The 24,038-nt window shown below is 47.5% G+C and overlaps 1 protein-coding gene across 2 annotated transcripts in view; it reads right to left on the reverse strand.

Annotated features, from left to right (window-relative positions):
- EMC1 (ER membrane protein complex subunit 1) overlaps nucleotides 1-24,038 on the reverse strand; it is a 24,782-nt gene continuing 744 nt past the window's right edge. Inside the window, exons 2-23 of one of the 2 annotated variants that reach the window (XM_080653953.1) lie at nucleotides 21,942-22,066; nucleotides 21,231-21,296; nucleotides 20,899-20,992; nucleotides 19,697-19,825; nucleotides 18,753-18,879; nucleotides 18,055-18,204; nucleotides 17,580-17,747; nucleotides 17,024-17,095; nucleotides 16,595-16,654; nucleotides 15,755-15,877; nucleotides 14,671-14,767; nucleotides 14,230-14,352; nucleotides 12,392-12,591; nucleotides 12,103-12,252; nucleotides 11,282-11,443; nucleotides 10,812-10,931; nucleotides 8,693-8,830; nucleotides 4,865-5,038; nucleotides 4,279-4,489; nucleotides 3,253-3,337; nucleotides 1,760-1,889; nucleotides 1-1,617 (exon numbers count right to left, since the gene is read on the reverse strand). In XM_080653953.1, the coding sequence (XP_080510079.1) occupies nucleotides 1,438-1,617; nucleotides 1,760-1,889; nucleotides 3,253-3,337; nucleotides 4,279-4,489; nucleotides 4,865-5,038; nucleotides 8,693-8,830; nucleotides 10,812-10,931; nucleotides 11,282-11,443; nucleotides 12,103-12,252; nucleotides 12,392-12,591; nucleotides 14,230-14,352; nucleotides 14,671-14,767; nucleotides 15,755-15,877; nucleotides 16,595-16,654; nucleotides 17,024-17,095; nucleotides 17,580-17,747; nucleotides 18,055-18,204; nucleotides 18,753-18,879; nucleotides 19,697-19,825; nucleotides 20,899-20,992; nucleotides 21,231-21,296; nucleotides 21,942-22,066 (2,884 nt within the window). In that variant the 3' untranslated portion in view covers nucleotides 1-1,437. Of the gene's footprint in view, nucleotides 1,618-1,759; nucleotides 1,890-3,252; nucleotides 3,338-4,278; nucleotides 4,490-4,864; nucleotides 5,039-8,692; nucleotides 8,831-10,811; nucleotides 10,932-11,281; nucleotides 11,444-12,102; nucleotides 12,253-12,391; nucleotides 12,592-14,229; nucleotides 14,353-14,670; nucleotides 14,768-15,754; nucleotides 15,878-16,594; nucleotides 16,658-17,023; nucleotides 17,096-17,579; nucleotides 17,748-18,054; nucleotides 18,205-18,752; nucleotides 18,880-19,696; nucleotides 19,826-20,898; nucleotides 20,993-21,230; nucleotides 21,297-21,941; nucleotides 22,067-24,038 lie in introns of both variants that reach the window. The other variant, XM_080653952.1, reaches the window with a different exon arrangement.

A 24,038-nucleotide genomic window follows, 5' to 3' on the forward strand; every position in this document is an offset into this window, starting at 1 on the left:
TGCCATTCGTCACTCACTTTATTCAGATGCTTCAATGCACCTCTCCCCCCACAGGGCTAGAGGTCTACTCCGTACATTTCATTCTTCACAGTAAAGAATAGCCCCATTAATCCCCAAATCCGGGAACAAGGGGAAATTTTTAGGACATCTTTCTTTTGCAGCAGAGACAACAGCCCAGCCATTCGGCAATGCCTCACCCACAATATGCCAATTTCCTACCTTTGCCTCCATTTCTTAAAGATTCATAAGATTTGAAATCTCATTTTAAGAGCAATCTAGTGAGCCACATGTGTCAATTTATATAAAACTAAAAATAAATAATGAGGTTCTTACATAGGACGGCTTTCTCTAACAAGGTTATCAGATGGCTAGACCAGGCTGTGGGTGAAATGAGAGATCATGAGGTACTGCAAACAGGCGGGTTCTCTCTCCTCCCTTCCCTGAAATCTCTTCAAGGTTCAGACAATTCAGTAGTATTAAAAGGTGTCAGCTTGCACATGCCTTAGGTCAGTGGTCGGCAAACTCATTAGTCAACAGAGCCAAATATCAACAGTACAACGATTGAAATTTCTTTGGAGAGCCACATTTTTTAAACTTAAACATCTTCTAACGCCACTTCTTCAAAATAGACTCGCCCAGGCCGTGGTATTTTGTGGAAGAGCCACACTCAAGGGGCCAAAGAGCCACATGTGGCTCGCAAGCCGCAGTTTGCCGACCATGGCCTTAGGTGAAAGACCTGGGCAGTGATCCACAAACCAAGATGCTATTTACACACTTGGCTTTTAATAAACTGAAACAAAGACTAAGTGGCCCAACCTGAATGAGAACATGAAACTAGAGGCTTCATGAAAGTAAGTTTGACACCACATACAGATTCCTCAACCAGGAGTTATTGTGCAGGGAGCCACGAGAGGCTGGATCAGTGCTCAAACTGTAGCAAAGGACGGATCTTCTTCCTCCCCAATGTAAACAGCAAATGCATGTAAAGGTGGAGTGGTCAGTAAGAGTTCCCTTCCCACTCAAGCAAGAAGCAGGGAAACAGAAAGATTTCTAATTTAACCTGGGAAACAGGAGGCAAACCAAAACCAATTTAAACAGGCCTCATAAAAGAGAAAACTCTGTGGGAGGTCTTATAAAAAACACACGAAACATTCATAGATGGACAAAGAGAGGAAATAGGGCAATGGCCTTTGGATTTCAGGGGAAAGTCCATCAAGATGCTTTGAGATTCTCAGCTGAGAGAGAGTTCAACCTCCATCCACCGACGGCACCAGACATATCCCAAAAGGAGTCTCCATGAGAGTCCATCTTCTCCCTCACAACTCTTAGCTAAGATGAGCGCCCACACATCCTCCATCACCCTGTCAAACTGCAGCTGGAGCTTTGCTGACCCTCGCTCCCTCGGCTCTCCGCTCTTGGGCAGCAGATCCTGAGTCTTTATCGCCAGGCACGATTCAAGAGTTTCACCTGTGCCAGTCTCTTAGTGATCATGGTGGCAAACACCAGGCCAAAGAGGACACTGCTGATTAACACGTAGTCATAGTCATCCTTCAGGACATCAAACTGTTTGGACGGGTAGACTCGAGTTTGGTAAATGTCCAGGCCGTAGGCCACAACCTGGAAGGCAGAGGGAACGAAAAACAGATAAGAAAGGCAGCCAGTGATCCGCACAACCTCCAACTCGGGTTGGAAAGGAAACGGAACCCTCAGCTGTGTCCCCAAGGATTGTCACAGCTGGGTGGCTGTGGGCTTTACTCACCAAACAAGTGGACTCCAGGCCTGAGGGAGCAGTGTAGATACCTCGCATTCGAGAAACTGTCTGGTTATAGTTGATGAATCGCTCTGCGTGTATCTGTACATCTGGAGAATACGGGATTAGGTTCTCCTCTCTGCAAAACATCAGTCGGGACGGCATTCAAACTGCTGTAAGGCAATCCCCTGGCTGCCCTTTCAGAGTCCTGGGAGCTTTCCAGGCCACATATCTAGCCTCACATCTTCCTTCAAAGTCTACTAGGCAGTTAAAAATTTAGCAGCTAACTGTTAGGAAGGCTGTAAGAAAGCAAGCTGCGTGGAGACTAAGACTGAGATCTGGATTCCTAATTTTAAATTGTTCTAAAACTAAAAACAAATAACATACAGACAACAGTATTCGCACCAGGGGAGGAAAGTCGAGGCCATTTTAAAACCAAAACACTGAGCCACTGGGCCAATACCTGCCCTTCAACCCAGAGTGCCTGTCTACACTCCTCTAGAAAACCCTGTTATCGCCCCATGTCTTTTCCCCAGCTATATCCTCCCCTCCTTCACCCCCCACAGTCTCACTCTTATTCTCTCTTCACTCCAAACCATACCCTTCCTTCCTTTCCTCTTTGTGCAAAAACAGATCTACTGTGCCTTCTGCTGCCCAGTTTCTCAGACCCCTAAGGGAAAAGAATTCAGGATGGGTGCGAGAATATGCAGAAACCATGGCTGGAATTATTCAAAAACATACTAACAGTGGCAAGCTATTGTCTTCCCTACAGGACCCAGCCCCCATTTCCTCCCTGACCTCATTTCCGTCTCCCCACCACCAGCTGCTCTAGCCCCACTGGCCTCCCACCCTCCCTGTAACTCACTGACATCATCTTAGGCAGTGGTCGGCAAACTCATTAGTCAACAGAGCCAAATATCAACAGTACAACGATTGAAATTTCTTTTGAGAGCCAAATTTTTTAAACTCATTCTAACGCCACTTCTTCAAAATAGACTTGCCCAGGCCATGGTATTTTGTGGAAGAGCCACACTCAAGGGGCCAAAGAGCTGCATGTGGCTCGAGAGCCGCTGTTTGCCGACCACGGATCTTAGGGCATTTGCACTGGCTCTTCCCTCTGTCTGAAAAGTGCCCCAGGCCTCCATAATGCTAGCTTCTTTCCTCCTGCTGGTCTTCAATCAAGTCACCATTTCAGAGGGGCTTCCCCTGGCCACCCTTGCAAAAGTTCAATCACACATACCCCCTAACCCTGCACAGCCCCCATCCCCTTTCTGCTTTTTTCCTCCTCAGCATTTACGAGTAGCTAACATTTCAACTTTACTGTCCATCTCCCCAACCAGAATGTAAACTCCATGAGGGCAGACGTATTTGTCAGACTTGTTCACTGCTACATCCCCAGGTCCCAGCACAGCAGGACAGCGTGTACCAGGCTGAGGACCAAAGGTGACCAACAGGTTAAGTTCCTACGGTCAGAGCCCTCACACTGCCCACAGGGGTCTCACCTGCTTTGTTCTGTTGGGATCTCGGGACGGCGGGGATCCAGCAAGGCCTTAGGGAGGGAAAGAATGGCTCCAGAAGGTAGTCCAACTGCACAGAAAGAAGTCAAAGTGTATGTTCACACCAATCAACCCCAGATTAGGGCTAGCTACAAAAATGTCACTATCACAGACATTTAATACTGAGTTAAAAAAAAGGGGGGAAGAGGAAGTTGGGGGTGTCAATGAGGCTCCTTAAATGGCCAAAAACGATAATCTAATAATACGCATGTGTCTGAATGAAGGTTCCCACTTTTGAAAATATTGGTTTCCTCACATATCCTGAGACATCAGGAAATAAAGTCCTAGAATCAAGAAATGGGTAATGATGAGAGAGATGAACACGGAGGGCCACTCAGCTCTCTTCATCCCCTCCTTTCCCTCCAGTACTACCTGCCCCAACCAATGAGCCTCCTTCCCATGAGCCAAACAAGCCACGTGCGCCCGTGCAGCAGCAAGGCCAGGGAGGACACAGGACATGAGAGCTGTTCGATTCAGAAACAGTGGGGCCTAACGGGAAACTGCCAAAAGGGCTTCCCCCTCATATGTGAGAATAAAATAGTAGTACCAAGTGCCTGATAAGCTCTAAGTCCCAAATGCCTTTGGTAAAACCAACTAGACAGAGCAGCTTACTAACCATCACTAAGTCCTGAGCGAGAACTACATAAGGATGAGACCGAACCGTGCCAGTGTCTGCAGTCAGCACAGGCCATCTGTTAGGAATGACATCAGGGCTCACCTTTCTGAGCAAAGTAAAAATGCAGAGCAATGTGGTTCATCAGAAACGAGAATTAAAACGTATCATCTTTTATGGATGGCAAAGCCAGACGAGGAACTTTTCCTGCTGAAATAAAGCCGTCCTCACTAACAATCCCTTATGATGGTCAGACGTGGCTCTGCCAGCAATGCATCCTGGCTTTGTCCTTCAGTGCGGCTGCCTAAGAGACCCAGTCACCCCCAGAGACCACCCCCAGCCCCGTCCCGGTCACTCACTGAGCAGGTGTCGGCTGGTGATGCCCCGCTCCGTGATGGTGGCTTCCATGGCACTGATGGAGGAGGGGAAGATGTAGGACTGCTGGAGGACCTGGGGCAGCTGAGGACGGTCCAGGGAGCTGAAGGCGGTGGCATTGTATTGCTCAGTGCCCTCGTAGAGCTCCAGCACGGTCAACTCGTTGCGCCGGGCCTTGGTATTCCAGTACTGGTACTGCAGAGAGAAGAGGGGCAGCGAGGGGCTCAGCTGCTAGTCCAACTGGGCAGGGGAAATTACATGGGAAGACACCTTTCTGATTGGCTACATGCCCACGAAGGAAAGAAACCACCCAGCACCCCAGTTTTCTTCCTTGCTAACAAGTTTACTAGCTTTCAGAGTAGTTATCTCTAAGCTACCCAGAGTTCACAAGAAACAAAGAATTCTCCAGATTCTTGGAAATCGGAATTATAGTAGGTAACATCTGAGTGCTTACTATATGCCAGATGCTGCTGTAAGGCAGACGAGAGGTGACTGTTATTATCCCTATCTCACAAATGATGGAACACAGCGTGTCCCCGATGGCACTCAAGCTCATCTGCGAGTCCTTACCACCACCCAGTTCTCTGAGTGCACGATGTGGACGGGGCCCTTGGCCTTCCTCTGCACGGAGGAGTGGACGATGCGCCCAGTGACACCGTCCACGAGGAAGATGCCGATGAAGGTGCGCTCGTGGTGTACATCTGTGCTCTCCGTCACCACGGCCAGCAGGTTGGGGTTCAGGCTCTGGGGAGGAGAGAAAAGCTCCTCAGAACCACAGTGGTACATCATGGGCTCCACGCCACGGTGAGCCCTGGAGGGAGGCAAACCTGGAGTTCACTGGCCTGGCAGAGGAATCAGGTTTCCTGGTTAGAAGAGCTTCCTGTTTAGAGTCTGTCATCATTGCACTCGTTTAGTGTCTGCTGAGTGCCATGCCACGTGCTTTGCCTACCTCATGTCACTGAATCCATAGAAAACCTTGCAAAGTAGCTACTACTATTACCCACATTTCAAGATGCAATGTCTTACAGGAGTTAAGCAACCTGCTCAAGTCACAGACATTGGTAACTCAAGATACAACCCAGGTCTGCTCACTCGCTGGCCTAAGGACACTGCTCCAGCAACGCTATTTCTCTCCACCAGTGTCCTCCCTATCACTAAGTCAACAGATAAGTCTCAGTTCTCTTCTTACATGACCTACTAGTACCATGTGACACGGGATCACTCCTGTCTTGAAGCACTTTCTCCACCTGGCGTCCAGGACACATGCTCCTGGTTTTCTTTTTGCCTTACTGGCCACGCCTTCTAGTCTCCTTGGCAGGTTCCTCCTCATCTCCTGATCTCTTGTACGTTTCCATCTATACTTGCTCTCACAGTAACCACCATCTCATGGCTTTCACACCATCTAAGGGTGCTGGCAATGCCCAACTTTACGTATCTGGGCCAGACCTCTCCCTGAACTCCAGACTTGACTAACGGACTGCCAGCTCAGTATATCTTCTTAGATGACTTATCTCAAACTTGACTTGACCCAAACTGAACTCCTGTTCCACCCCTGCTAAAACCTGCTCCCTCTCAGAGCTCCCCATGCGTCAGTGTCTTAGACCTAGGACCTCTAAGTCATCCTCAACTCCTTCTCTCTAACACACACACATCCTGTGCATCAACATATCCTATTGCTCCACCTTCAAAAGTATCCAGAATCAGATCCTTTGTCACCAACCCATCATCTCACCTGGATTATTACAACAGCCTAACTGTCTGCCTGCTCTACCCCTTGGCCCACGACAGGCTCATCTCAACACAGCAGGCCAAATGAACCTGTTAACACCTCAGTCACTTCTGTCACTTCTCTGCTCAAAACTTCCCCATGGCTCTGTCTCACCCAAAAGGCCAGAGTGATGACCTGTGATCTGGCCCTGTCACCTCCTGACCTGAGCAACCCAGACTCTCCTCCTCAAAGACCCCATTCTAGTCCCGCTAGCCTCCTTGCTGTTTCTAGAACACTCCAGGCATGCTCTGAATTTTCTGTCCAAAAGGCTTTTCCCCACTCCTCACTCCTTCAAGTTTCACTTAAGTGTCATTTTCTCAATGAGACCCCCCGCTAACCACCCTATTTTATTTTTTTTAATATTTTTTATTTATTTTTTTACAGACAGGAAGGGAGAAGCATAGAGAGTTAGAAACATCGATGAGAGAGAAACATCGATCAGCTGTCTCCTGCACGCCCCCCACTGGGGATGTGCCCACAACCAAGGTACATGCCCTTGACCGGAATCAAACTGGGGACCCTTCAGTCCGCAGGCTGACGGTCTATCCACTGAGCCAAACCGGCTAGGGCACCAACCTATTTTAAATGTATCCCCCTTCAATTCTAAGCTCCCTTTCCCTCTTTGCAGCTTCCGATTTTTCTATGAAACTGATTATCCTCTAACATGCTCTCTAACTTACCTGTTTACTTTCTTTTTTTAAATACATTTTATTGATTTTTTTACAGAGAGGAAGGGAGAGGGATAGAGAGTTAGAAACATCGATGAGAGAGAACATCGATCAGCTGCCTCCTGCACACCCCACACTGGGGATGTGCCTGCAACCAAGGTACATGCCCTTGACTGGAATCGAACCTGGGACCCTTCGCTCTATCCACTGAGCCAAACTGGTCAGGGCTGTTTACTTTCTTTATTAGCTTCTTCCAAATACAATGAGAGCCTCACGAGGAGAGGAAATGTCTATTTTGTTCACTGATGTATCCTAGTGTCTAGAGTACCTGGCACCCAACTGGCACTTAAAAAAATAATAAGTCCACTTCACCTCCGTGGTATTCCTTCCAAAAACCCATAGCTATAGTCTAAACATGAGAAAAACATCAGACAAACCAAAATTGAGAGACATTCTACAAAACACCTGATTAATACTCTTCAGAACTATCAAGGTCATGAAAAACTGTCAACTAAATGCAAAGTGGAGCCCTGGGGCAGAAAAGGACATTTATAGAAAAGCTGATGAAACCCAAATAAAGACTGGAGTTTAGTTAACAGTCTTACCCCAATGCTGATGTCTTAGTTTAGACAGATGTACTATGGTCCCCAAGGGGAAACTAGAGAAGGGGCTTATGGGATTCTATGTAGTATTGCATCCTTTTTGTAAGTCTAAAATTAAGCCAAAAAAAAAGCTTATTTAAAATAGAGACTATCCTAAAAATCTGCATAATGAATATGAATCCAAAGAGCCCTATTATTATTATGCTTTCAACATATGAAAACACAAGTATTCTGGTATATTTTACCTCATACGAATGAAATTACACAGTAAATTTTTTCTAGTACAAGTCAAAATGTACTTCAGAATATGTATTATTCTGGTTATTCTGAACAAGTAAAACACTGCAGTCACATGGAAGGCATCCATCAGTAAAGATTTCAAGTTGGCAGCACTGATAATAATCCTAACTGTGTGGAGGACACCATTCTAATCATGTTATATGTTATCATTAACCTTCAAAGAAATCCTATGACACAGGCTACAATCTCCATCACATCAGTGAAAACACAAGTCAGGAAGCCTACGCGAATTACCCACAATGAACAGTTAGTCTGCGGCAGAGCCTAGTCTGAACCTGGACAGCCCAACCAGAGGCTTGCGCTCTGCCTCACACTTGGCAAACGAGCTTCCCGTCAAGTCCTTGGTCGTGGTTCCCTGCTCATGCTCTCATGGGACAGTTCTGCAGCCCAATAGTCATTTCTCCATCTCCCACCCTTTACTATTAACTAGAGTGCTGGATCATAGAGACAGGCTTTCTGATGAATCAACTAGGTTTAACCCCAACAGTTCTATCAGTACTATGTATATATATAAAAGCCTAAGTGACTGCTATGACTGAATGACTGGAACGACCGATTGACCAGTCGCTACGATGTACACTGATCACCAGGGGGAAGACACTCAACGCAGGAGCTGCCTCCTAGTGGTCAGTGCGCTCCCACAGCCAACCTCCTGTGGCCGGCAGTCCTTCCGTGGCCCCTTCCCCCTGTCGACCGCCCCCCACCCATAGGCCCCGATCGGGGAGCCGGCCAGCCAACCTGCCAGGGTCCGTCTCCTGGCTGGCTGGCCCCCCAACAGGCCTCAATCGCCGGCCAGGCTGAGGGACTCCACCCATGCACTGAGCCTCTAGTCACTAATAATAACAGCTAACATCGATTGGGCAATGGCCATAAGCTAGGCCCTAGGCTAAGCATGAGTCTCATCATGACCACTCTACAAGGGCATGGTGTACCCATTTCACAGACAATACTTTAGGCTCAAAGGGATTAAATGACTCACTGGAGATAATGCACCTACAAATTCTAGAGCCAGAATTCAAACCCTTGCTCTCCTACTCTATACAAGGCTGCTCTGCCGTACCTTGTAGAGCACGCTGCGGTCCCCCATCACACGGCCCTGGGAATGAACGTGCTCGCTGCTGCGCTTCCCCTTCACCTTGACGATTCGCTGTACTTCTGGGGGAATGGTCAGCTCCCAACTCAGCTCAGTGGTGAGATCCTGGAGCAAAGGCAAGGAAGCCGGCACTTGTAGTCAGGACTGGAGTCTGGACTGGAGTCTGCGGTAGCTAGACACACCCTACAGTTCATTACCTGCAGCCTTTGTGCTGGAAGAAGGTTCTGGTTTATGAAACAAGTTTTATAACTCACAGTTTGATTTAAAAATATACTGACGCCATTAAGAAAGCTGAAGATTTATTTAATAGCTCCCCATTGTTTATCTGAGTAGGAAATATCCAAAGAAAATTTAGCACTTATTACTAAAATCAAAGAATCCGTATCCTGGGCCAGCAGAAAATTACTGAGCTGGCAGGGACCTTGAAGTATTATAGGAAAGGTTCTTTAGAGTCACCGGAAACCATAAGCAAATCCGTAAGGTTAAATGTTACTATAGGGGGAGGGGAAAGGGCACAAGAGCCACCGGGGTACTGGTGCCGTTCTGCTTCCTGATCTGACTGCCACATACACAAATATTCCCTTTTGAAAGGTCACTGAGGTATAACCTCAGGATTCTGGATTTTTCTTAATATTATACTTTCATTTAAACATGGGTTTAACAAAATAATAAGATAGAAAAAATAAAAAATCCTGTTAATAAAGGCCAATTCCTTTTCACTAAGAAGAAATATCTATGAATCACATATCTATATGGTCCATACAGCTGCTTACACAGTATTGTGAATATACAGAAGGACCGTGGAAGATGCACAGCCAACTCCTGACAGGCCTTCCATCTGGGAAAACAGCTGGGAGCGGGGTGGAAAGGGTCTGCTCACATTTTGCTTATGCGCTTCTACGTCAATTTAATCTTTTACAATGAAAAACATCCCCAGAGAGTAAGGTCACCAGTAAACTCACTCAGAGGTCAAAGACTAATACACCCTTGGCCTACTCACATGTAACTCTACCTCCTTTGTCTGCCCTTAGCCACCACTTACTCTGATGACATCCTCAGGATTCCACTGATTCATGACACCCACACTCCAATTTGCTCTCCACAAAGAACTGTCTCTTTCAGGGTCTCCTTTTTATCAAGTTGGAAGGGCAATTTATTTTCACTCACAAGGGTAAAGAACATATTTTCTGGGTAGACCATTTCCTATGCTGTTTATGTGAAAGGTTGGCTGTTACAAGATGTCAGAAAAGGGCATTGCATTTTAAAACAACAGATAATAAATTTAGATGGCATTTACCATGTGCCAGGCATTGCTTTATGTAATTTATATGTATTAAGTCCCTGCTCCTCACAATAACCCTATGAGGTAAATGTCATTATCATCTTATTTCATAGACAAGAAAGCAGAGGTAGAGAAATCCTACGCCCAAGGTCTCAAAGTTAGCGAGGTTTCACACATAGGCGGGTCATCCTAGCTCTTCATCTCTATATTATAGTGCCTCTCCAAAGGCCCTAAGGGACAGGACTGAAGGGCCGTCTGGTGAGACCACAAATTACTCCTCTATGCAGCCCTGCTAGCGAGATCAAGACCAGGCCCTTGTGAACATCCTCGCTAGATCTCAGAGCCACTGTGTATCACTGTAAGAATTAGACTCAAGTATGTCAGGGTCAGAGCAAATCTATTCCATTTCTAGAATAAAACTCAAAGCACACATTCTATCAAGAGTGAGTTAATAACACCATATTCCTATAGAAAGTACTATTACTCAACCCCCATTCCCACCTCCTACCTTCCCCCAAATGGACAACAATGTCCCTTCTCACTGCCATAGAAAAGGAATGCAGACTGAGAACTCCAGGGGAGCAGACTTTGTCTGTTGTTCACTGCTTTTTCCTCAGCACCTAGAACCATGCCTGCCATGTGGGAGCCACTCAATAAATATGAAAATTACATTGGATCAGATATCAGCACTACGCTGATCAAAATTTTCAATAGAATGAATAGGGTAATTGACTTCTCAGGCAAATAACCAGAAAACACCCACATCTCTCCCTGAAGGGTCCTGCCAGGATGCCCCTTCCCTACCTTCCGAAGTCGATATCCACACAGCCGACCCTGTTCTGCATCCACCAAGTAGAAGAAGATGGAAGGGGCTAGCTCATGAAGCTGTCGCAAGACATTCCGAGTGGCTGGGAAAGCTGTGACCTTGAAAATCCAGAGAGCCCAATAAAAGTGTTAAAGGACAAGGTCAGGAGTCTCTAAGCACTTTCTCAATTACTATTACTATTCCCCATCAAAGAGAGCCTTAATGAAATAGCAAATCTTAAAGAATTAGTCTACTGAACTCAATTAGGGCTTAATTTTAGTTCTGTTAAGACCCTGAATTTTCCTAAGTGCACAAAGAGTAATCAAGTCGCTTAGAGATGCCCTACAAGCCCAAATGTGTGCTGACTGCAGAGAGCCCCCAGCTCTGGTACACTGGCTGCTGTCTGACCACCCCTCCCCAACACCCAACTCTACGTGGATGTTCTCCAGCCACTCTAAAGATGCCGTACCTTGTACTCATCATCTATCAACAGCAGCACCTTGGCATAGTCTTGATCCATGATGGGCAGAAGCAAAGACTGCAAGATGGGGCGCTTCAGCACTGGGGGAGCCACCTGACTCCACTTCCCAAAAATGGGATTGAAGACATAGAGAGAACTCATTCCTGTCTCCTGAAATGGGCAGACTGTTAGATTTCACCATGAAAAGAATGCACATCCTAGGAGTAAATCTGGGACTTGATCTTAGCTATGCTGGATTCCTTAGTCTTTGCCTTCTTCATGGGAAATAGTCTTGGCTGAAGGTGAATGGTCCCCGAGGCTAATGTGTCAAAAGGAAAATAAACTTTCTCTTGACTCCAAAGCTAACCAAGAACTGGGCAGGCTGAGGGGCAAATAAAACGGTCAATGACCAAACCAGCAACCTGAGGGCAGCCATTCCAGCAGAACACTTCCCAGCTCCCTTCTGAAGTACCAGAATGAACCCACAAAAATCCATCCAATTCTGGGAGGCAGGGATACAAATAGCTTTGGGTCCTGCTGTCTCTCATCTACTGGCGAGAAAACAGCCACTCAGCTACCACCAGCCACCTATGCTTGGGAAGAAGATGAGCTGGCTTATTACACATCTGGTAAAGTCACCCCCCCTTTCCAGTCACTCCCACCTCAGTCCTGGATGGTTCCTCCACTCAGGAAAAAACTGGAAGAAACAGAGCTCTAACCCCTGAATACTGATCCTTAACTCTCATACAATTCCAAAGGCCTAGGAGAAATTTAAGTTACAAAACACCAAAAAGCCACACCACTTTGGTTCAAATCAGAGGTGGCCTCACCTTGTCCTTTACCAGGAGGGTGCACTGTGGGGGGTGGGGGAAGTGAGCAGTGGTTCTCTGCACCATCAGTTTAAAGGAGGAGTCTGGCTTGACATTGGGGAGATATTGTTTCCACAGGATGGTGCCAGAGCTGCTCTCAATGCCAAAGAGCTGCAAGATAAACAAATAACTGGCTCACTACTAGAAAGACAAACCAAAGAACTGATTCTATCCATGAAAATTAGAGCCCATGCTCTCCCCCACCACCCTGGAGCCTCTGGAGGTTTGGGACCTGGGCTCACCCCCTCACCTTGCCTGAGGCTGTTACCGTCACCACCATCTTCTGGAGGTTGAACTCATCTCTGGCCAGGGTGTCAATGCTGATCTCATTCTTAATCTGACTTCGGGGCTTCCGAGCATCATAAAACATTTTCCAGAGGTGGGAAGTCCACGCCTGCAGCAGGATGAGCTGGGACGAGAGGCGTTTCAGGAACATCCCCAGCAAGCCGTCTGGTGTCAAGGAAAAGGTAATAAACACAGCTGAGGCTCCCTCCCCACCAGACTAGGTGTGTCCAGCAAGGGGGTACTTGCTTTTGCTAACGAGGGGTCGCTCTCTCTCCTGTGGCTTGACACCTCAGGCTGCACGTCCAAGGAGCGATCCTGTGTCTGAGGCCAGCAGTCTCACACTCAGGTAAGCCAGGCAGGAACTTCCAAACCTACTCACCTGGCTCCTAGTACTGCACCTGCCTTGGAATAGGAGACTAAGAGGTCAGGGATCAGCCATGCAGGATGCAGCCATGCTGTGAATGTCTCCACCACAGCCCCACATCCAGAATGGCCAGAGGAAGGCTCTGGGTGCCATGAACCCAAAAGAGGGAGGGATGTGGGGTGCAGGGGTACATATATATGTGTATCATGAACGGGTATTTCCATTTCCCACTGCTTCACCCCTATTCTGTCAACTGTTTTACTTGCACCCAACAGACCTACTTGCAACCAATTCCCGGGGCTATCACTCACTCTCCTCTGACTCCATCAATGACACCACGACCCTCAAATCTCCTTCACAGGGCAGATTTGGTCACTGAAGCAACGTTGCACGGTAAAGAGCATGGCCTCTGGAGTCTGGCAGACCTGGGTTAAAATCCCAACTCCACTGCTTCTAACTCAGTGACCTTGGGAAATGTACTTGATCTTCTGGCCTCTGGTTCCTCATCATTAAATGGCATGTAATCCACTGACTGGGCTATAGCAAGGTGACACATGATGTACATACAGGGTTTTGCACAGGGTGGGGTACACGTTAAGTGCTCACTGAAAAGGAGGGGTGCCCTTTCTTATGTAATTTTTATTCAGGTCAAGGAAGAGCAGTGAGAGGCAAACAGGACAAGTCACGGCCATAGCAGTCCACGCACACACAGTATATATCTTGTTGGTGCAAGTCAGGAAAACGAAGTATTAATCAAAAGCTAGTCATGTGGACAGGCAACGAGCAACAAGGTGGCAGAAAGATTTTACCTTGAATCGCTGGATCCAGGCAGCAAAAATAAATAGTAAAGTCAAATTAATCCTCAGCTTAAGAAAACTGCAATGCCTACCAGGGTACCTGGCCCAGAGTAGGCCCTCAGTAAATACCTGTTGGATAGCGAGTTGAATGGATGGAAGGGACAGAGATGGGGGCGGGGGGGGGGGGGGGGCGCGGGTAGGAGTGGCTCAGCGTAGAGGGAACCGAGTCCATCCTGGGGTTTGGGATGTGGCCAGCGCAACAATTGGGTCAGTCAACCCAGTCATGTCTCTCTAGAAAGGTATGGCTGTTGCTTTGGGGACAATGGGTGTATAGTGCCTGACAAATTTTAGGTGCTCAGACAATGGTAGCTCTTACTATACTAAACTAAGTTTCTTTTCCTCAAGGCCCTTCCCTAGAGGGAGTCGCAGGTGACACCTTTCATAGAAAAGAATGGGTACATAAGCCATATGGCCACAAAGCACTACAAACTGGTCTCAGAGCCGGTTCAGAACAGACTGGCACCCGGCTGCACCCTGGAAGCCAGAGATGCTGTGAGACAGCACTGCCAATGGTCCAACTAACAGACACATTCCCAAAGCATCCCCTGCAGCGACTGCTGGCCCAACCTGTTGGGTTCATACCTGCCTTCTTGCCAAATTCTCCTTCCAGCTCAGCCTGCGCCCCAGTCAGGGGGAGGTCCACCATCTCTAGGCACACCACCTCTGCCAGAGACTCCTCCCGGCTCCACAGCACCGCCTTCCCTGCTGGAAAGAGCATGGGCACAACACTAGGCCCCTCACCTCCTGAAGAGACTCTCCTCGGTGGCTCAGGGATGCCCTGCCGCTCTTGTGTGACAAAGAGAAGCCACAGAGCAAGGGGCTGGATTCAATAAGTCAAGGGAAGAAAGTTCCATGTCCCAGCCAAGAATGCTAAGGAATTCCTCAAAAGCAGGTGACATGCTCTGGAAAAATATCAGGGTACGCTCTACATGACTCTTCCACAAGCCTGACCACAGCCCAGACAGAGTCTGACTGGAACTCATGGGCAGGCCTAAAAGAAATGGGCTGAATGAGGTCGCTCACCCAGCTGCTGCAGGAAAAGGAGCAGATGGTCCTCTGTCTGCACCAACGCCCGGTAGCCCACGGAGTCGTCCTTCTTCAAGAACACCTGGATGTACAGCTATAAGCCAAAGAGTCGAGACCACTGCAGTCAGCGAGAATTCAAATGCCTCACAGAGCACCAGATTCAAGATCCAAAGCCTCAGGAGTGGTCAGAGGTCTAGGTCATGGCATTATCAGATGTCTAAGTAATACAGCTACTACCTGGACTCCAATAAGATAAAACATGTTCTTAGGAGCCAACACAATGGTGCTAGGCTCGCCCTCAGACCTTGCCATGGAGGAAACCCAAGGAGTCCCATATCATTCACCATGTGCCAATCACACCCCACTAAGTGAACAGGACAGGAGTACACTTCCTGTTTTATTTTATTTTTTAATCCTCATCCGAGGATAGAGGATATTTTTTTTTTCCATTGATTTTTAGAGAGTGGAAGGGAGTGAGGGAAGGAAAGAGAAACATCAATGTGTCTTACTGGTTGCCTCCCACACACACCTGACCAGGGCCAGGGAGCTAACCTGCAACCCAGGTATAAGCCCTTGGCCAGAAATTGAACCTGAGACCCTTTGGTGCTAGGGCCGATGCGCTAACTGCTGAGTACACAGCTAGGGCATACACCTCCCATTTCAGAAACAAAAGCCCAGCCCAGAGAGGCTGAGGAACATAACCGAACATGCACAAAGGCAACACAGCAGCAACGAAGAACGCCAGCTGCAGGGCTAGCGACCTCTTGCTGGCTCTGTGACTCGGGATAGGGCCCTGAATCTCTGGGCAGTTTCCTCGTTTGTAATAACCACCTCACAGACTGATGGGAGGGTTAGATCAGTTAGTGCATCGTGAAAAGCTTGGCACAGTGCCTGGCACAGTGATAACCTGGAATGAACGGTACCACTTTTACTGTTATTCACAGGGATTTATGGCTGGTCAGTGGCTCAGGATGGACCACGTCTAATCCCGGACCCATGGCTGTGACCCGGCCCTGAGGAAAGGGAACCCCACATTGAGATGCCCACAGGATGGAGCCTGAAGACAAAGGCTCCCACTCACCCGCTCCGGCCGAGTGCCGTTCTGTTCCAGACTAAAGGTGATTGTGGTGTCGAGCAGCCGCCGGCCTGTCTCCACTAAGTAGAGGTTGATGGTGTAGGTCTGGTTGAAGCAAGCCAGGGTGTCCTAAGGGAACAGACAGCACAGGTCAACTTGAGGGATTCCCCCAGAGCAGTGGTCGGCAAACCGCGGCTCATGAGCCACATGCGCTCGCGAGCCGTGGTTTGCCGCTCTGTTGACTAATGAGTTTGCCGACCACTGCCCCAGAGGAAGCCTAATAACTGGGGGCAATACCCTAGAGAAGAACCCAGGCCAAGACAGGAAATATATGCAAGGAAAAGAAGAGAAAAGAAAGCTAAATCCTAAGGCAGAACTAAGACACCTGAGTAAATAAATAAAATTACAACCCCTGTATTTGTCCAGGAGGAAGCCAGTACGTGTAGCAGAGACTTCCCAAAGAGGTAAAACCGTCAGCGGGGAAATGACAGAACCCTCGGAAAAGCTGATGAGAAAGAGCCACAGCAGGAACCTGTGCCCCAGCCGTCCCATGCTCTGCTCCAGTGCAAATGCACAGATTAAAACAACTCTCCCAGCTGGGAGCCCAGAAGAAATGGGGAAACGAAGGCCCAGAGGAGCAAGTGCGTAAAAACAGATTCTAGAGTTTCTACTTCCTAATCTCCCAACTGAAAAGGATCAAAAGAACTATCATTTACACAATTCAGGAAACCCCATTTGAGACTGAAACTCTATAGGAGACCAGCTCATGGCCTAAGCTGCACCCCCAACTTCTTGGGGTTATCTCCTGGGTCTAGGTCTGGCACACTGCCCAATGCCATACCCTACCTGTGGACTAGACTTCTCCGAAAAGCTTCCCAGTGACCCATCTTCAGAACTGCTAGATTTCTGCTAGAGAAAAGAGGACAGAAGGAGGAAAATGAGCCAACGGGTCACTTCCCAGTTACCAAAATGAAGCTTTCACCTGTCTTCTCCATACTTGGGAGAAGGCACATCGCAATTTCTCATTCCTAACCTCAAAGCCTATGCAACCCTTAACGGACCCAGATGAAAGTGAAGCATCATCTTAGGGTCCCACTCCTGGGGACCAAGGGGGTGCACAGAAAGCTGTATAGACAGCATGAGAACTTAGTTCTCAACAGCCTGCTGCCCTCTGGGCTCTAAGTGACCAGGAGACCATGCCCAGACTTTTAGCGCCCTGGGCTCCTGGCAGACACGAAGGAAACCCCCAGTGCTGACTTCACTCTCAATACTCACTGCTTCATTCCGACAGGTCATGACTGCAGCCACTGTCTTCTCCCCGGTGGTGGCAAAGCTCACTAGGGCAGTCTAGGGGAAAAGCAGGGTGTCAGTTCCTAAATGGGCCTTTACTAGCCAGCAGCCTTCCAGAGAGCCACCTCTACAGGGAGGCCCCTTGGCCATGGATTTGAAAGTTCTCCCAACTTGAAAGCATACTGGCCGGGGCATGGGAGAGCAGAGGAAGGGCCAGCTGCATCCACAGCTGAAAACGGGCACAGGCACAGTCAATCCTCAATCCTACGCTGCTTTCAGTATCTGTGGGAAGCTGTAATTATTGTCCCCACTTTCCCCGAGGACCCAGAGGAAGGTGCCAGTTTTACTCTAAAGATGTTGTATAACTCTTAGGAGAAAAATTATCCCATTTCTGCTCTAAGGCTAAACCCTCTCAAGCCACTTTTGGAAAGATGTCTTCTTTCCTGAGCAAATGCCTGCAGCTTCAAAGGCGGGGATTTCTAGCATCCGTGTCTTGGCTGGATGCTCCTGAATCCTAGCAAACCATGCGGCCTGCAGTTACCTGTGGGAGGTTTTTGAGCAGACTCAGGACCCCGTGATGGTAGTGCAGGAGAGCATAGTGGCTTGGGGACAACTGCAGGAAGAACTGGGCCCGAGAAGGATCCACTGGGTTGGGCTGTGTGGGCAGGACCCGGGGTTGGAATCCACTTGCATATTCTAAGTCGAGGGACTAGAAGACAAGAGGGAGGAGGGTTAGGGTTAGAAGCCGAGAAGTCAGATTTCCATCCCAGGCCTGCATCTTCTGCCCCCCTTTGCCAATGAAAGTAACGAAGCCATGGCACTTGGCTCCTGAAGTCCCCATTCAGGTTCTCCAAAGAGGACAGTGGCCCACTTCCCCTTTCACCAGTTCAGCCAGAGGCCCGGCCTTCTCTCAATAGCTGCCAAGGCCAGGAAGGAAGCAGTGACACTGGGAGAAAGACTTTTCTAAGCAGCGAAGGCTGTGCCTCGGGCCAGTGGAAGCAGCGCTGGCCTCTCACCTGCAGTGGGATCTGCCTCAACTCCCACTCCATCTCCAGGGCCAAAGTTTGGAGGGACCGTGAGCTCGGGTCAGGGCAAACCAGGACAGCCTCATCCACTACACCGCAGGCTCCGGTGAGACTTTGCAGCCAGGGAGTTGAAACCCTGACCTATGGGAATGACACATAACAGGAGGCCAATGAGGATGTTTACATTTCCCACTCAGCTCATCAGCAATGTCACTGCCAGTTCCCACCAGGGGCCCAAGCACAAGGTTCTTCATGGTTGGTTCCAAAGTTCTTCCTGTCCCCCCGGCCTCCCAAAAGCTCCAAAGCCAGAGAAAAATCCCAATTTTCTATCTGGATGTTAGAAAAATATACCAGATTATTTTTTAATAACTGACACTTGAGATAAGCATTTATTTACTGTATTTGTCATTTGTGGTTTCTCTACCATTAGTTTACAATATTATTTTGCAAGATACTCGTAGGCAACAAATGGATCTATGCAACTCTTTTATCCAGCACAGGAGAGCACTGTGGGCAAATGCAAGGGCTTTAAATAAATACCTGATGAGGAGAAGGCAGCCTCCAAGTGACCAGAACAGGGAACTTAAATGGCTTTTGCCAGCTGAGTTCTCTGGTCCTAGTGCAAGGAAGGGCTCTATCTACTCCCTCCTCAATTCACAAGGCTCCTCGAGGAAGATGCCTGAGCGTACCTGCTGCACAATCTCTCCATCTTCCACATTAAACTTGACAATGTTCACGTGGCTGAAGGGAACAATGCCGAGGGCCCACACCACCCCAGAGCCGTAGGAATACACCATCTGGTAATGGATGCTGTCACTAAGAGAGGGAAGAAAAACAGGGAGCAACAGCTTCAGCCACAGGGCAGGGTCTTCCAAAAGTAGGCTGCCAGGTCTTCAGCCAGAGGCCATCTACTATCAGTCCCCAAATAGGTTTTGTTTGTCTCACACAGTCCTTGTTTATTATTTCAATTAATAAATAATTCAGTTGTCCACATTCAGAACTGAGATTTTACACATAAAAATCAGATTTCTAGCTTTTCTTAAAAAGGTGTGGCAACACTACCCAACACTGCATCCTACAGGGCACTTATCAGCTGAGTAAGGCTGCCCCCTTGAGGTAGGCCAGGCTCACCACAGCTCCCAAGAATCCCCACAGAGCCTATCTATGCACTTGGTCCTATAGGAATCTGACTTTTTGGTCCCTGCCTGAGGTGGTCTAAGTAGATCTTTCCTCCTTCCCTCCTATTCATTCTCAGTTTCAATGCTTCCCACACCAGGACCTCTGGAAACTATCTCAAATCTCACTAAGCTTCTACCCTGGGCCTTCTTGAGTTGTTATAAGTCTGACTTGAATTAGAAGTCAAAAAGCCAAAAGCAGTAGGACCATGAGCGAGATAGCCAGTCCCCTTGCTTGACTGGCTCTCATGCCTAGTTTGAGAGTTTCCGCTCACTGCAATGGCAACTGCAGAGGTAGCACAGCCTTTGAGTTCAGGCCTAGATCTAGTGAGCCCAACACGCTACACAGGATCCCAACGTAAGGTAAGCCTGAAGCCAATGCTTCACCCTAAAGGAGAAAGAGGGGCTTGTAGAGAGCAGGACCAGGTAGCCATCATGTGGTGGGAGGGCAGCCTTACCTTTCTGGGAGATGTTCCACCCACTTCAGGTGCCCACTGGAGAGGTGATGGAGGGCGAGAGTGGTCTTCTTCAGGACCGCCACGTACCGCACTGACTCCTGCAGGCCTACCAGCCCAAGTGCCTGGAAACTGAGCACAGGTTCAGGGTGAGCACTGCCCAGCGCCTCCAGAGCCTCAGGCTCCAGGAGACAATCTGGCACACTGCCACTGTAGCTGGGTAGGCAAGAAAGTGGATTTGGGGCTCAAACGCATCTGGATCCTAGCCTGGCTCTGCCTCTTTGAACCACTAGGCCATACTGCTTCCCTCAAGCCCCCTGAATCTGCTAGGGGTTGTTCCCACCTTCCCATGGGACTTCACAGCAACCAGGCCAACCCCCCACCATGGCACCCCTCAGACAGTAATGTCATTACTGGGCTACATGCCTGCCTCCCCCAGCGGATAGTGAGTTCCTTGATGACAGAAACTAACTCACATTTACATGTGTGTTCCCGCTGCCCGGGGGCTCCCCAAGTGCTTACCAAACAAATGACTATCGGATGCATAAGCTAATGCACATGATCTTATCAGTTAAACTTTAGCAAAGATGTAACCGTACTTCGAGCTGTTCTCTAAACACAAAATTAAAACACTGAAAGTTTTATATTATGTTCTTGTATCTACAACACTGCAAAGCTCTCAAGTCATGGTAAGATTAGAAAAAGCAGTTAAGTACAAAAAACACTGCACCTAGCTCAGAGCTCTACATCTAAGAGGTGCTTAATAAGTGCTGGCTGAGTAAACAATGTGTTCCATAACCTCAAAAACATCAAGCCCTGGCCAGTGTGGCTCAGTTGGTTGGAGCACCAAAAGGTGGTGGGTTCGATGCAGGATCAGGGCACACATCTACGTTGTGGGTTCAATTCCAGTCAGGCACACATGGGAGGCGACCAGTTGATGTTTCTCTCTCATATCAATGTTTTTCTCTCTCTGTCTCTTTCTCTCTCTCTCCCTTCCTCTCTCTAAAATCAATAAAAAACATATCCTTAGGTGAGGATTTAAAAAACAAAAACAAAACATTAAAAACTAGGCATTTAATACTCTTTGGCTCTGTAGTGGTCCCTGGGAAAAAAGCCAAAAGACCCAGAGTTGCTGCCCACGAAGACCTGTGCTCCAGCAAAGCCCTGAACCACGCCCAGATGAAATACAGCTTCTTCCCCTCTACCTGCCACTGTCCAAGGTAATCTCCCAGTTCAGGCCCCCGATGTTAGTCTCCCAGGAACGCATGATCCGGCCACCATTGGACACAGTGACTGCATCTGGAAGAGAAAAAGCCATGGTGACATCACCTCCCAGATCGGAGCTCTGTAGCCTCCTAGGGCCTGTTAGCGGTAACCTCGCCCCTGATATGAGTGCAAGTAAGAGCTATTTGCATACCTGCTCTTTCCTGTTGGGAATACCCCTTCTCCTTTCCCTATCAGACCCAGTGCAAGGAAGAAACCAAGGAATGAGGAGAGGGAGCCAACACCATGAGAAGCAAAGCAGGACTCTGCTTACCCTGTCCGTACAGCAGCATGGCGTCCACTGCCCCTTCCGCCGTGCCCTTGTCAACATGGCGCCACACTGAGAAACAGGAGAGTCAGGCATTACTACGAAATAAAGAGAGGCATCCAAGAAGACAGGTGGGAGAAAACAAAAGAGGTCTTTGTTTGCACAGCGGTGCCCAATTTTATTTGAAGGGCGAGAAGGACTACAGAGAACTGGCGATGACCCACGCACACTAACTGGGTAACAAGGGGAGGTCTCTGCACTCCCATCTCCTACCACCTCATCAAGCATGTAAATGAACAATGACAAAGTTAACAAAACCTGTATGATTCACACACAAAAAATAGTGATTATAAATTACATATCCATGATTTTAGTGCCTAAAAAATCCCTACAAGCAGTACAAGTAACTGGGAAGGTGGCAATCCAAATCTTTAATGCAAAATAGAGTAATGTGTTCTTTTGCAGTAATATCTACTTTAAGAATAGTTAGGACTTGGTCTGAGGGAATAAACTACAAAGGCCAGTAATAGGAATATATTAAATGACAAGACTAAAAAAAATAAAATACGCTGTCAGAATCCAGTAAGAGATGCATCTTTTGGCCAACTTGTCCCTAACTTGGAACCAGCCAGGCAGACTTGGCAAGCCACAGACCATTCTGGATTCACTATGGTCAGCCATTCCATCCTGAGCTAACCGTCTACAAAATTTACTCACAGATCTCCCCAGTCCGAGAATTTAAGGCCGCAATCACGTTCTTCTCTGTGGCCACAACCAACTTCTTGGATCCGGGGGAAAATTCCAAGGAGGCAAATTTGAGCTTCCCAATATACTGCTGTCTCCTAAAGAAAAGGGAAATGTGAGGGGCCAAAACCATCACTGCACCAAGTGCTTTGGAAAAATCAACTGCACAAGCACAGGCTGTCAGCATCATACCTAGCTGAGGACATAGGAGAAATGTTTGTTGATGAGGAGACCTGACCCAAAGCAAGATTTCCATACAATGCAGTCTGAAGCAAAGGGAACAAGAATAGCCCTAATAGATGAAAAATACAAGCCTTCCTTCTAAATGTAAGCACATGTTTATCTCAAGATCAGTGACCCCAAAAGAGCACCTGGCCTACATCCCACCAGAACAAACATTACCGTTCTCTCTGTATGCATTAATAGGGGAGTAGGCACTCAGAGAGCACATGAGGGAAGAGGCACAAACCCTGCTGCCCATGAACACACAATCCAACTTTTCCTTCTATTTCCACTGACCTCTGGAGGGAAAATTCTGCAAATTTTACAACAAAACCCCATAGACTGGGTCAGGCTTTGTTCTCTACAACCTTTTCTAGCCCACACCAAGTTCAGGATCCATTTGACCCATTCTCATACTTTCTTGGGACTATCCATATCTCATCACTTTCAGCACTCTTACCTAAGCATAAAGAGAATGTAATTAGCTTCGTATGGCAGACTACCAAGTACATAGGAGGTGTGTTTGCACATTGCTATTAATGAAAAAGTGCTACATTCTCCAACAGAGTGGTGAAGGCCAGGGGAGGGGTGGCGGAGGCTGGGTGGATGTGGGCAAAGAGGGGGGAAGTGGGGGACATCTGTAATAGTGTCAACAATAAGGGAAAAAAAGTACAGCATTCTCTAGCAAATTAATCACACATGATGCTTACACTGAATTCCTCGTCATGATGTTGTTTGGTCTAATTTCCTTTTTTTTTTTTTTTTTTAAGAAGAAACTAAGCTGGTAGCGGAGAGACAGGCTTATATTACATTTGACAGTTTCTGCCAGGATTTCCACATACTTGACTCTCACTGTATCCAATGAACGCACCATGAAGTACACAGGACGATTATTACTCATTTTACAGGTAAGTAAATCAAAGTCCACCGAAGTCATCTAATTACTGTCAGAACTAGAATGTAAAACTAAGATCTTCTGACTCTAAATCCATGCTCTCTTTTAAAATGTTGTTATCTGGACTATAAAGTAATGCCTGCTCGTTGTAGAGATGTGAAAAATATATAAAAGTATAACAAAGAAAATAAGAAACGTCCCAAATACCACCACCATAAACGTATTAACATATTGGTGTATTTCCTTCCCTTTATTTTTTGGCTTGTAAATTGCATATGCCTAGTATTTGCTAAATTGAAATCATACATATTATATTGTGAGCATTTGCCCTTCATTAAAAATGTGACATGTTGCATTTGTCAGACCGTCTTATATCACACATTTACACAGCAGGTCCTGGAATAATGTTGTTGCATTGTAATGATTTGCTGTAGGGACTTAACTCTTGCTTATATCAATTAGCCTATGGGAAAATTGGTTTTGATGTATGTGGCTTTGTTTAAAATTGCAGAACCTACTGAATGACATTAAGTGAGGATTACTGTATACCTGCCCCACAAGCTCCTTCACCTCTCGGTATCCACAGCACTAACCACTGACCCACTACAGGCACTCAACAAACATGTGAATTAACTTGCCTGATTCAGAAAAGACTTCACAGAGGATATATCTGAGTGGGGACTTGAAGGTTGAAATGCCCCCTGAATAGCAACAATAATGGGTAACATTTACTGATTGCACTCAATGAGCCAGGCATTGTGCCCATTTATGGGAATTATCTCCATCATCCTTACAACTACTTTAAGAGGTAATGTACTAGTATTAGTAAACCATTTTACAGATAATGAAAACACGGCACAGAATGGTTAAGTCACTTTCCCAAGATCACATAACCCTTAAATGGCAAAACTGAGATTCAGACAAAAGCAAGCCAGCTCCAAGGCCTTAAGGAA

This window comes from Plecotus auritus (assembly GCF_963455305.1).
Source record: "Plecotus auritus genome assembly, chromosome: 2".
NCBI lineage: Eukaryota > Metazoa > Chordata > Mammalia > Chiroptera > Vespertilionidae > Plecotus > Plecotus auritus.